This window comes from Netta rufina (genome assembly GCF_964035555.1).
Source record: "Netta rufina genome assembly, chromosome: 4".
In the NCBI taxonomy this organism is placed as follows: Eukaryota; Metazoa; Chordata; class Aves; order Anseriformes; family Anatidae; genus Netta; species Netta rufina.
Genome location: NC_140127.1, coordinates 67027261 through 67040769, shown reverse-complemented (window position 1 = coordinate 67040769; position 13509 = coordinate 67027261). Strand labels below are relative to the sequence as shown.

The 13509-nt window shown below is 43.2% G+C and overlaps 1 protein-coding gene across 1 annotated transcript; it reads left to right on the top strand.

Moving 5' to 3' along the window:
* Positions 1–6074: 6074 nt before the first annotated feature.
* On the top strand, positions 6075–7409 carry ADRA2C (adrenoceptor alpha 2C; the record flags this gene model as incomplete). Its single annotated transcript, XM_084285470.1, has 1 exon — positions 6075–7409. Exon 1 carries the CDS (start codon positions 6084–6086, stop codon positions 7407–7409), a length of 1326 nt encoding a protein of 441 aa, XP_084141596.1. The 5' UTR covers positions 6075–6083.
* Between the last annotated feature and the right edge of the window lie 6100 nt (positions 7410–13509).

Here is a 13509-nt window from a genome sequence, read left to right as displayed (position 1 = left end):
TGAAATCAAGTGAAAGAGTCTTCAAATACAGTGCGGAGTCCTAGAAAAAATAATACACTCATCCTGTGCAAATGGCACAGCTATCAGTACAGGTGTCTGGGAAGGCTATTTAAAGTCTGACTAAATAAATAAGAAATGAAGAAGCCTCACAATGAGTACAGATAACAGCAACAGTACAAATAGTAAAAAGGAATAGGGGACATAGATCTATTTTTCATGACTCTCCAGTAATAGAGAGAATCTAACAAATATTTCAGTGGTAGCCCCAGGTTTGGTTCCAAAGGGTTGAAGCAATGGCACTCTTGGCAACAGTTATGGCTGAAGCAATCTTGTTGCAAAAGCAAAAAAAAAAACAAAAACCAAAAAACAACACCACCAACAAAAAAAACTACAGAAACCAGCCAGCCAAGATATGCCTAACTAACATTATCTGACTTCTGTTGCATGTTCTTACAACCAACAGCAATGATACTGCTTAATAAGAGCATGAAAAAGGTCACAAATATATGACAGAATGTCAGAGAAAAAAATGCATTATGGAGCCAAACTGATAAATTTCTCTGTCACTTTCAGATCAAACATAATACTGACTTCAGCATGGTGATTTAGTTCCTCACCAAGGGAAATAAAATAAAAAAGGAAAAAAAAAAATGTTTTTGATTTGGTCTTGATCCCTAAATTGTTAATGAAATATTCTTTCATATAAAGAATTGGTTTCAAAAAGATGAATTAATTTAATCAAAATTTTGTCTTTCTCTGGACATTGTACTGCTTTATTTATTTATTTATTTATTTATTTATATATTAAAGAAAAACTCCCTATTTTCTTACATTTAGTTTCTTTCTTTCAAAATTCAGGACAGACTACTTACTATTTACCTCTTATCCCATTTTGCTATTACATGGATTTATTGTAGCTTCTCTCTTTAACTATTTACAGAGATTCCAGCTAACTCATTCTACTTGATCATTACATCCTGAGCAGAGTTATAATGCAAATGTGTCTTTAAAAGTATACAGATGTACAGAATGTTTTGTTAGCAGTTTCTTGTACAGTTGATAAGAATGTATAATTTTCTTGATTGATGTAAAGCTTAGTTTGAGAGACTAAAAAGCACTTCCAGATGTTTAGTACATAAGGCTGTCCTGTAAACCTTTCTATTTATCTAATACACATTTTCAAAGTTACAAGGCGGAATAAAGAACAAAGTTCTCACTGAAAATCAGGAATCACCTTCTCTATTAAGAAAGAAAACTTTGTTCTTTTCTAGAGGGAGGGATTAATTTGTTGTTTTTTAAGCAGAAAATGGCATTGAAGAGCATTTCTTTAACAGAATGATTACAATTATGATGACTTAAAGATATATAAAGAGGTAGGTTTGTAGGGAGAGGTAGTATTTGCCTTTAATTCAGCTGATACAGGTGGGAGGAAAAAAACAGACACGCTTTCAAGCATACAAGTCTTTCTTGAGGTCTTAAAAAATGGCAAAGTTTGGAAGAGCTTTATCTCCAACTGGCAAAAGCTTTATCTCCTAATTCTATGTACATGGAAACACAGTGTACACTTCTGGCAGGTGATGTTGAATTCAAACCAAATACAACCTAACAGAAGCCTAAAGCGTATCAGTAGCACTATTTCCATTGACTTCAGTGGTTGGGTGGATATCAGTTTGATAACTGCCCCGAAATGTGGATTTGATTTCTTTTGGTCAGCACTGCCAAAGATTATCCAGTGACAGGTTTTGTGATTTCCCAAGACTTAAACCCAGGTGCAGGTGGTGGGTCTTTTTGACCAATACAGACTTCTTGTCAGTCAAACTGAATTAAAGGTCAGTCCAACTAGAGAGCCCAAGTAAAGAAGAACAAGAATTAGAGACAAAAAGCTGTAAGAAGTAGTTCTGCTCCTATGGGATCTTCTCAGCCTTCTGTGATGGAAAGTTTGTTGTGGGTGAGGGAACCAAAGCTGCACACCATACAGCGGGTAGATGGGTATGGCACAATATCTACTGGATTACTTCAGGAAGAACTGGGCTTGGATCAACTTAAGCCAGGTCCAATCCACTGCCTAAAGAAGCCTCATCCAGTCTCTAACCCTTCCTCCCCACCTTTTTTTTTTTTTTCCATGGGAATATATTATCATCTACGGACTGTGAGCTCCAATGCAGGCCAATAGTTAGGAGTTATTAAGTATTGGAAAGCCAGTTTTGAGAATGAACAAAATACTGTAAGGAGAGATGCATTTGAATCAGCGTAAGGGCAGGAAAGGATAAAGAGTAGAAATGTGCCCACCTATCTTGCCAGGTTTCTAGAAACCTTATCCTTTATGTTTTATATCAAATCACTGATTTTCAAAAACATGACTACATTTGATTTATCCACTGTTTTTCACTCTGCTCCTATCTTTGTCTCTCAGTAGACTAAGCAGATTTTCATGAGGGCAGATTTCTCTTATCTATGCACATTTTTAATTCCTCTCTGTATGGTGATATACTGCTATTTAGGCACAGAAGACCCAAACTGGATCTCATTTACATATATGAAAATCCAAACGTTACTTCACTGGCTCCAGTGGAGTTATACTGAAACGATAAATGTGTGCCTAGGGCTCACTCTGTCAGCACATACTAGTGACTGAATTATTTCAGTTACAGTACAACTCTGGTGTTAAAGAAATCACAACATAAAATGGATATTATTGCTCCCAATTTATTTTTAATTTTCCTATATCTTTTACAATTGACATCTCCTCATTAGAAATGCCAAATAATTGCTCAGACATTCACTTGTCTCATTCCTTTTGTTAAGAAACTTCGGTATTATTTCAGCAAAGATAAATCTCTATTGAAAAGCTCTTTTAATCTGAAGCCCCGAGTTATTAGCTGAAAGTTTATTTCAAGTTCAAGCTCATACAATTCCAAGATATACTTGCTCATAAAACTCAGTAGGATATGTAGCTCGGTCTGCTTTCCTAATTACCCTAAGGGAATTGAATATCATGGGGCTTATATATCCCTTTTCTAACAGTTAGGTTTTGAATTCCAAGTGTTCATGTGATTTTGCAGTTTATATTTATGATATTTTAAGCCCAGATGGAAGCAGTTTGATAAACATTCTCGCTAATGTCATCCTGCCTAATGTCAGTCACATTAGAGGTTAGACTTTAAATTCCTGCACCTTGTCCTCTAAGTTCATAAACACCATTATGAAGCTTTCAAATATGAAGAACTGACCACAAATATTAGGAATTTACTTCAGTGGTTATTCAGCTGTCATGTTAAAAATGTGCAATTTACTTCCCGTTTGAACTTTACTAACTTCAAATTCCATTCATTTATTCTTCCTGAGGCTTGGCAAATGTTTTTAAAGGGCCCTCCTTATCAAATTGCTTGTCTGTTTAGGAGGACTTGAGGGGATATCAGATTTCTATTTCATTTTGTTCTGCTTGTTACACTTTAGTTGTTTAGGTAATTACTGCTTCTGCATTTCAGTTGCATTAGAAAGTTTAGCTTCAACATGATGTCTTTTCTCTTTTAGACGCGGTCACAAGGTGTTTGTTGGTTAGTTTTCAAACAACAAAAAAACTTCAGAGTAAATTGCTTATAAAATAGATTGTTAGATCATAATCTTCAGAGGATTTTTCTTTCGCATCAGAGCCAAGCATATTCAGTTCCAGCCCTTCATAATCCAGTCCACGTAACTAAAATAACAAAGAGAAAGAAAAAAAGGAGTCAGTGCTTGTTGCACCAAAAAGGTAACTGGAATCAGAAAATCCCTTATCATTCCCCAAAGACAAAGGCTGTTCTATTTCAAGTTGAGGACAATTATAACACCGAGTTATACAATGAAGGATAAGTTCTCCTAGGTTTATGTTCCCTTAAAACTCACCTTTTTGCATTATAAAGACTATGATCATGGCGGTAGTAAACAGAATGTTTCCACCAGACTGTGACCTTCCCAACTCCTAGGGACACTGCATTTCTGGGTCCAGATGGGGCACAGAAGGGAGGCATAAGACAGCTGCTCAGACTGGGAATACCCATAGGCACAACATCAAATTCCTCTCCTTAGAAGTCAGCAGGGTGATGATGAAGGATTTTAGGCAACTCCAAAATTAGGTAGTAGCCACGGAATCCACTAAGGCTGTGGTTTTCAGTACCACAAGACCCTGCAAGACCTGTCATACATATCCACCTCGTTTACCACATTTTTACAGAGGAAAATGTGGCCATCTTGTGCAAGCTGGTAACGTTGCCACACAACATAAAAGGCATATATTATTATGGATTAAAAGCAACTACTGAAGTAACTAGCTGTGGATGAATTCATACGCTGTCTCACCTTAAATGAGCACAGCTAATCCTGTGGGTAGGGTTATGCTACTGTTATCAGATTTATACAAGTACAAGCTCTCTGCAGCGTGGCACTAAAAAAGGCAAGCACAGAAGCAAAGAGACCAGTGGGACAGCCCTTGCTTTGAAGACTTGTGATCTAAAATCCAGGCACCAAGGAGGGCTCCCAGAAGAGGAGCACCACATATATTGCTGTTATCTTTACATTAACGTTATCCTAATCTCATAGTGTTGCAAAGAACCACAAATTATGGAATGCTACAAATTGGAAGGGACCTCTGCAGGTCATCTCATCCAACCCCACTTCTGAAGCACAGCCACTTACAGAGGTTGACCAGGACCATGTCCAAATGGCTTCACGAAGGCAATCTCAAAAGCAGATTTTAGGGGATGAGAGATGTAGGGAGAGTGGATGGAGGAAAAGAGGGTGGGAAGAGAGAATGTATTTTCCAGAGCAAGGCAGAATTTTCTCAGGATCACACAGCACAAATCACAGACAGGTTATGCTGAATTACCTACTTCTACCCTCTTTTGGGCAGGTTCAGCTAGAGAACGAAGCGTTAAAGTGGCACTGACTTAGTTTTTGTTGTCATTCCTCAAATTTTCTTTCTAAATGAAGGTAATGTAGTCACAGGGCTGCCTGCAGAGGTCTGAGGATATATCGCGCTGGCTACTCGCCACGGGCAGAGGGGGGTGAGGCAAGTTCATGGCTCCACTCCCCACCTTCCCACCTTTGTCGTGAAGAAGAAGAGCGACACATCCACACTCCTCGTGCACTCGGACTACTGAAAACACTCACCTGTCTCTTCCAGAGACGGTCTGAGCAAAACTCTGCGGCCGCTCCGCCACCGTAACAAAGCCCGAACTGAGGGGCTACCACCTCAAACCTCTTTCCCACCCCGTCTAGACTCCTCTACCTCCACAACCACACCCCGACACCCCCTCGCTAGGTGTGTCACCGCACACCCCGAGCACACCGACCGCCGCCTACCCCCGGCACCCCCCGCCCCGGGCGCTCACCTCAGCGCGGCGCCAACGGCAGCGGGCGGGCGGAGGCCGCCCCCTCGCGGCCGCAGCACCCCCCGCAGGCGGCGCTCCGCCGCCAGCCCGGCCTCGCCGCCGCCCCTCACGGCACCGCCAACTTTTTTCTCGGCGGGGGGCTCGGCAGCGCGGCGGGGCCGGGCGCTCGGGGCGGTTTTATCGCGTTTTATTTCCCCCCCCCTCCCTCCCCTCTTCGCCGGGGTGGTGTCGCGGGCGAGGCGGCTTCACCTGTCGGGACTGAGCATGCGCGATTGGGAGCGCGATGCAAGACTAGGACGGAGCCGCCGGGCAGCCGCGACTTCGCCGGGCTTGATGCCGCCGCCGCCGCCGCTCCGGACGCCGCTCCCCGTCAGGATCCAGCGCCCGCCCGCGGCTCCCCTCGGCCGGGCGGCGCCTTCCGCGGAGCCGGGGGCTGCGCGGAGCCGGGCATGAGCGGGCGGGCGGCGGCGGGGCCGAGCCGTGCCCCGCTGTCCCCTCAGCGGGGACCGGGCGGGGACAGCGCGGCCGCGCTCCGCTCCTCGGCGGGGCGGCGCCACCCGGCTCTGCCCTGAGGGGTCCGGGGGAGGTGCAGCCGGGGGGAGCCGCGCGGCTGGGGGGCGATGAGGAGGGCGGCGGGGCGGCGGCGGCGGGGCGGCGGGGCGGGGCGGGGGCTCGGCGGGGCTCTGTAGGACGCCGGCGCCCCGCACACCCACCATGGATCTGCTGCCGGTGGGGAACACGAGCCTGGGCTCCCCCAACGAGAGCCTGGCGCCGGCCCCCTCGTCGCCCCTCCTGAAGCCTCCGTCCCCCTACTCGCCCGCCGCCGTGGCCAGCCTGGCGGCGGTGGTGGGCTTCCTCATCGTCTTCACCATCGTGGGCAACGTGCTGGTGGTGATAGCCGTGCTCACCAGCCGGGCGCTGAGAGCCCCCCAGAACCTCTTCCTGGTGTCCCTGGCCAGCGCGGACATCCTGGTGGCTACTCTGGTCATGCCTTTCTCCTTGGCCAACGAGCTTATGAATTACTGGTACTTCGGCAAGGCTTGGTGTAACATTTACCTGGCGCTGGACGTGCTGTTCTGCACCTCCTCCATCGTCCACCTGTGTGCCATCAGTCTCGACAGGTATTGGTCGGTCACGCAGGCGGTGGAGTACAACCTCAAACGGACCCCCCGGCGGATCAAGGCCATCATCCTCACTGTCTGGCTCATTTCAGCTGTCATCTCCTTCCCACCTTTGATCTCCATGTACCGGGACCCCGAAGGAGATGTCTTTCCCCAGTGCAAGCTCAATGATGAGACATGGTACATCCTTTCTTCTTGCATTGGCTCTTTCTTTGCCCCCTGCCTCATCATGGTGTTGGTCTATATCCGCATCTACCGCGTGGCCAAGCTAAGGACCAGGACCCTCTCTGAGAAGCGTACAATGCCAGAGGGGTCCTCCCAGACTGAGAATGGCTTGAGCCGTGCTGCTGGGGGCTGCACATCCCTGAGGATGCAGCTGGGAGAGAATGGACATTATTCAGTGCACCACTGGCGTAAAGCCTCTGAGCTGGAGGACATTGAGCTGGAGGAGAGCAGCACCTCAGAGAGCAGGCGGAGGCGGAGCCGGGAGGAGCATCCCCGCAAAAGCAGCAAGAGCCAGTCCTTCTCCTACTCATATTCCTCCAAGCACTCTAGTAGCCGTCTGTCCCGCTCTAGCAACCGCTCCATGGAATTCTTCTCATACCGCCGTCGCCGGAAGCGTAGCAGCATCTGCCGTAAGAAGGTCACCCAGGCCCGGGAGAAACGTTTCACTTTTGTGCTGGCCGTGGTCATGGGGGTCTTTGTAGTTTGCTGGTTCCCTTTCTTCTTCAGCTACAGCCTCTATGGTATTTGCCGGGAGGCATGTGAGGTCCCTGAGACTCTCTTCAAGTTCTTCTTCTGGATTGGGTATTGCAATAGCTCCCTCAACCCAGTCATCTACACCATCTTCAACCAGGACTTCCGCAGGTCCTTTAAACACATTCTCTTTAAGAAGAAGAAGAAGAACTTCCGGCATTGAGCTGGAGGAATGGATTTGCCTTGAGCAGAAGTGGAGTTAAAAGAGAAAGAAAAGGCTCTGTGCTGAAAAAGAAGGGAGGGAAGAGGACATGGGGATCGGGCAGATTGAGTAGGACGAGGGTTCGTCCCCTTGGTGGTGCAGAGTGGTGGTGTGGGGTATGGGGATGGTGTTGGAGAGGCTGAGTGCATTCACGGTGGTGCGGAACGGCGACATGGTGCTGGAGCAGCTGTGCTGGGGTGCAGATAGGTAAGCAGAGCGGGGAGGGATTGTCTTTGAGCCCTAACAGAAGGCACAGGGAATCCACAGAGGAAAATGGGTTAAGACACTGAGTTTGGCAGGCATTGAGCTTATAGGGGCTCTGGATTTATATGGGAAAACAAGCAGAGGCATCAAGAGGAAAAGATTAAGTGGTGGAATAGCAGATCAGAGTATTTATAAACAGAGCGGCTGAGGCCTGTGGTGGGCTTGTCCCACTAAGAAATTGGCTTTTGCTGCTTATTTGGGGAAAAGTGCTAGGTACCAGGCACTGGCAGTCTTTTCAGTTATGAAAGGATTTAAATGTTTGCCAAAAAAACCCTAAAGAACAATCCAAACTCTTTTCTAAATAAACCTTTGTACTGTTAAAACCTTCTGAATGATGATTTTACACAGGGCTTAAGTCAAGCATGGGGTTTTCTTTTTTTTTTTTTTTTTGTTTTCTTCTTTTTTTTTTTTTTTTTTTTTTTTCTGAGGGGTCTTTTCATATAAAGTTGGGGATGGGAAATGTTTTTCCTATCTTCCTTTAATTTTTGATGTGTCACTGGGACAAACCTGGGAGTCTTGTATATTTTCATGAAATAAGAAAAAGAGCACATGCATCCCATGACCTTATTTCCCCCTGTTGGATTGCCAGGCAGTAAATTTGTACTCCATCAGTCTCAGATCAGTGGACTAAGCACCTTACTATCCTGCAGCAGGTAGCTTGTTTAAGACAAGGATTCTTTCCTAAACCAACTTACATTAAAACAAAATCATTTTGGTGAACAGAACTAACATTTTCTGAGGTAAAAGAAAAATGACAAATTTCCAGTTAGCTCAACTTGCATGTTCTCTGGGGAGCTTTCTGCCCTCAAAAGCCTGATCTCAGGGGCTGGATGGGTGCTGCTCTCATTCTCAGACAGGCAGTCAGAGGCACTCTGCTATGCAGATTTTCAGAGGAAGAGCAATCACCACACCACTTTAAAGGTCTTTAAATCCTTCATATTTATGGTCTTATAGCAACTAAATCGTTTATACACACACACACAGATATATATATATAAATGAGGAGCATACATTGCAGATCGTCAATGATTTGTGTGAACACATCTCAAAATGAAGGTGCAGCTGTTCCAAACCTTTAAAATTAATTCTGCCTTTTCTCCCTTTTCCTGTTTGCATTTTTTGGGGGATGAGGGGTGGAAAAATGTTTGAATAGTTATTATTAAAGCAAGCTGCATTTCCCAGGGATTTATTAAATGTCATAAACTGTAATGAAGAGAATGAGAGACAGGGGCTGGTGTCTGTACATTCCTCACTGAATGCATACTGAGTGTGTAAGACTCAGCTGAACATTTACATCCCTTCTCCAGCTGTGTTGCTGCAAGGTGTGTATTCTGTTTGCAGGGGTAAATACTGCTCCATTTTGTTATGTGTATCACTCCTTCCATAGGCAGTACAATTTGGCATCTGCCTCAAAAGAACCTTTCCATGGTAAACAGCTCTTTGAAAAATAGAACAAAATCTAATCTAATACAGCAGGCTGCTTGAAACAGCTACATCAAATTTATACCTGGGAATCATTAGATACACCCTTCTTTAATCCCTCTCTTCTGTCTGAAAAGTGTCTGTAGCCTCTTTTCTCTTGAAATCTCTATGGCAGAAGTGGAAATGATAGAGCAATCACTTTGCTTGTTTCATCAGTTTTTCATTCATTTCACTTAAACCTGGAAAAGCAAGTTGTCGGTGGTTACTATTCTGGTGTTAATTGAATAAACAGTTTAACTTCAGGGCCAACTCAAGTGGGAGTTCTGCCTAAGTAAGGATGAATGCACCAAATGCATCTGAAGTTAGCTTGGTTTCACTAAAGAAACAACAGACACTTTCAGAGTCTTAAACCCATAACTTATTGGATACTTGGAAATAAGGCTTGGAGCTGTAAAAGGAATTGAGCTTTGCTTAGACATATGCACTTAAAGAAGGCATATTAAAACTTATTTTCAGCAGTGTCCTTTTGTAAATTGCAAATGTTTTGGTACAAGCATGTAGCTGAAACAGACAAATATGAGAAAAAGTAGTGACTGACCGAGAGGAGGAAACTATAAGCCATTTTCTCTTTTGTAAAATGGAGAATTCTTTTTAATCTGACATCAAGAAGAGCTGAGACAAGCTCAGATTGTTTGTAAGTAATGACGTAGCTAAAAAGTTCAGGTTTGTCTAATCTGAATAAACTATATAATTGCCAGAGCAACCAAAGCAACATATGGTACATAGCTACTACCTCTGAGCTACTTGACGGCTTCATTAGAGATACCCATTCCTACCGAGATAAGGGTCTGTTTTTGTCACTTAAAGCTCATTCAGAGTGATTTCCCGGTCTGCAGACACACAACAGTTTCACTGTTGCACTGCTTTTGAAATACGATTTGTTGCCTGTAAGAACAATCTTTCCCCTTTGTTTTTCCTCAGAAAAATCAAGGAGTCTATGGAAATGAAATTTAATCAACAGATTTAAGAGGAGGTGAAGTGTGTAAGGAATGGCTGATGTGCCTTAAAAGTAATTTCTTTGCTATAAAATTATTCTGTAATTATCATAAACATAAAGGAAATAATGCTTCTATTTTTCTTTTGCCTTTCAAAATGCCTAAAAAGGGATTGATGCAGATACTGAACATCTATGTACAGCAGCGTACTTAAAAACAGGGCATTTTCTGTGGTTTTAATTTGTTTCTCGTCACAGTTACTCATATGATTCAATGCCTCCAGAGGATCTTATTTCTTCTGAGCTAGTTAAAAAGTAGTATTCATCAATAAAGATGTGCAGTATACACCCCTTTTAAGTGCATTTCCCTCCAAATTAGTGAATACAGAGGATTTCTATAAATATTGTTTTTAATGTAACTACTGAATATGCTTCAAGGAAGTAAAATGGGGCTGATTTATTTTTTTAATTAGTGTTCTATTATTACTTGTAATAGCTGAAGACTGGAATTTGTTTGTAACATGTCATGTGTTGTTAACATTTCATAAAAAGTTATCAGCTCTGCAATTCACACTGTGGTTGTGCTTCCACTGTAAGTTGGCTAATAGCATTTCCAGGAAAAGTACAGTCAATGAAGGATTTACTAAAAAAGAGGAGAAGATATTTTATGTTCTGAATGTGTCCAATTGTATCTCTGATCATATCTGATAAGCTGGTTGAAACACTCAGTCTTTTTTCTCTACTATTGTGGAAGAACAAAATGTTACTATAAAGCCATATTGATTTTAACAAGCACCTGATCTTTAACTGTTCATTTGCGTATTTCTCCAAGAAGAATATTTTCTGTCAGTCTCAAGTGAGAAGCTAATGTTTCATTTTCAAAACCAATTTTCTGAACAGTACCACTATTGGTTGGTTATTGAAATATCGAACAATACAACTTAGCTTGGGTAAGATCTCAATGCTGCTGTCTTTCAACTCTCTTCTGTGGGAGTTTTGGATGAGTAAGACCTGCAGAATCAGCCTGTTCAAGGCTTGGGGCAGATGGAAGATTCCTTATATATAGGAGATATGACAGGATCACAGCTTTAAATTATTGTTTAAAATAAGAATCAGGCCCTTGTTGTTCTGTGTGATCTCTCTTCAGAAGAGTCATGTTGCTCCAAGAACATTGACAGTTTCTGGGAGGTAAAACTGAGATGAAAGACTGCAATGCTAACAGCTTTACACACACTGGGCTTTATCACCCTTTGTGAGTAATCCCAGAAACTTCAGTAGAGTTTACTTGTGAATGAGGGAACTACTCAGTGTGGGCAACGATGTTAGGAGCTTCCTTCCTTAGACGTTGCTCTTTTTTTCAAGTAAATGTGCCTGAGGAATATAAGTAAACATATGTTTGTAAATGTACAGCTGATGGAAAGCAGTCCTCTCTGCTTCACATACTGTTCAAATCCATTGACGGCGTGGGTCGGGATTTCTCATTACAACAGAGCAACAAACCATACTGTATGTTCAGGATGAGTTGTATGGAGAGTATTGAGGCCGCACCTCGAGTACTGTGTTCAGTTTTGGGCCCCTCGCTACAAGAAGGACATGGAGGTGCTTGAGCGGGTGCAGAGAAGGGCGACGAAGCTGGTGAGGGGCCTGGAGAACAAGTCCTACGAGGAGCGGCTGAGGGAGCTGGGCTTGTTCAGCCTGGAGAAGAGGAGGCTCAGGGGTGACCTTATCGCTCTCTATAGGTACCTCAAGGGAGGCTGTAGCGAGGTGGGGGTTGGCCTGTTCTCCCACATGCCTGGTGACAGGACGAGGGGGAATGGGCTTAAGTTGAGCCAGGGGAGTTTTAGGTTAGATGTTAGGAAGAATTTCTTCACTGAAAGGGTTGTTAGACATTGGAACAGGCTGCCCAGGGAAGTGGTGGAGTCACCATCCCTGGAAGTCTTCAAAAGACGTTTAGATGTAGAGCTTAGGGATATGGTTTAGTGGAGGGCTGTTAGCGTTAGGTTGGAGGTTGGACTCGATGACCTTGAGGTCTCTTCCAACCTAGAAATTCTGTGATTCTGTGATTCTGTGATATTTTTCTGATTGCATCTGTTTTTCAGAGAAGAAAACTGATGGTCTGTGGAAGTTGGTATTAGTTAGACCAGCATCTATTAAGTAGAAGGATTTTTTAGGGCATGTCAGTAAAATCATGCACTCCAGAATACTCTAGCTTTAATGTATAACTACAGACAAGGAAGGATTGCCTACAATTTGTGCAAAGTGAAGGCAGATGCTATCTGCGAGTTTGTTTTCACACTCACTCATTGTGATCTTGTTGAGCAGAAGGCAGCTAGAGGCTCTAGACTTTGGAGTGCAATGTGTTAGAGTAATTAAATACCCAGAGCACCAGAGGAATTAGTATTTGCTTTCCCTCTTTGTACCTTAGGCAAACAAACTGGAGGCTTTTTCTTTGCACATTAGCCAGTGCTCATTTACCTTCCAGATCTGTGGGTCAACTAGGCCATATAAAAGATGCTGTAGGAGGAGGAGATTGTTCACTTTAGTGTTCAAAACCTAGCTTAAGTTTGTCCTCTGTCCTTGAAACTAAGTCAAAATACAACTCGGCATGTGGACCCCAAGGGCCATGTATCATAATAATGCTGTACTGAATTCAGTCTACTTTTCACAGAAAGTATTGTTTTTTACTATATACCTCTGCTTTGGGACACAAACGAAGAGTCTGTCATTTAAGGCATGTGAGAAAGGGGTAATTAGCAGTTTGAAGAGTGCATTGTGAAATTTCTCCAGGTCACATTCTGGCTTTAATTTTGTAGCTTGCCAATCACTTTGAACTCCAAGGAAAGACTTAAGGAGGTACATGACATGGAAGTAGCAGAAATACTGCTTCTCAAGGAAGCAGAAAGTGTTCAGGTCTCTCAGAGAATTTACCAGATCCTCCCATAGGGTGATAACTCTGTTACTGTTTTTAATAGGAAAGGCTGGGGTATCTTGGGCTCAGAGTGACCGTCATGCTTGGTCTGAATTTAAGTGAAACCTGTAGTTGGTGCACTGCCTTTTTTTAAGTTACGTCCTTAAGAATATTACCGGAGACAATATAAGTAATTTCTCTGTCATGTCCTTCACCACAGTATCCCAAATGTTTAAATGATTTTTAATTCAACTGCACAACAGTTAATAATGTAAAGAAAGATTTCCAGTATATTACAGAAAAAAGAAAAAAAAAAAAAAAAAGAAAGAAAAAGAAAGAAAGAAAAGAAAAGAAAAAAAAAAGTGTAGTTATGGAAGATACTAGGAACTGAAACCTGGTCTCCTAGTCCTAGGTTGCTTTTTTTCCCCCCTGATCCTTTTTATTTTTTTTTCTTTCCTGGAAAACAAATTCAA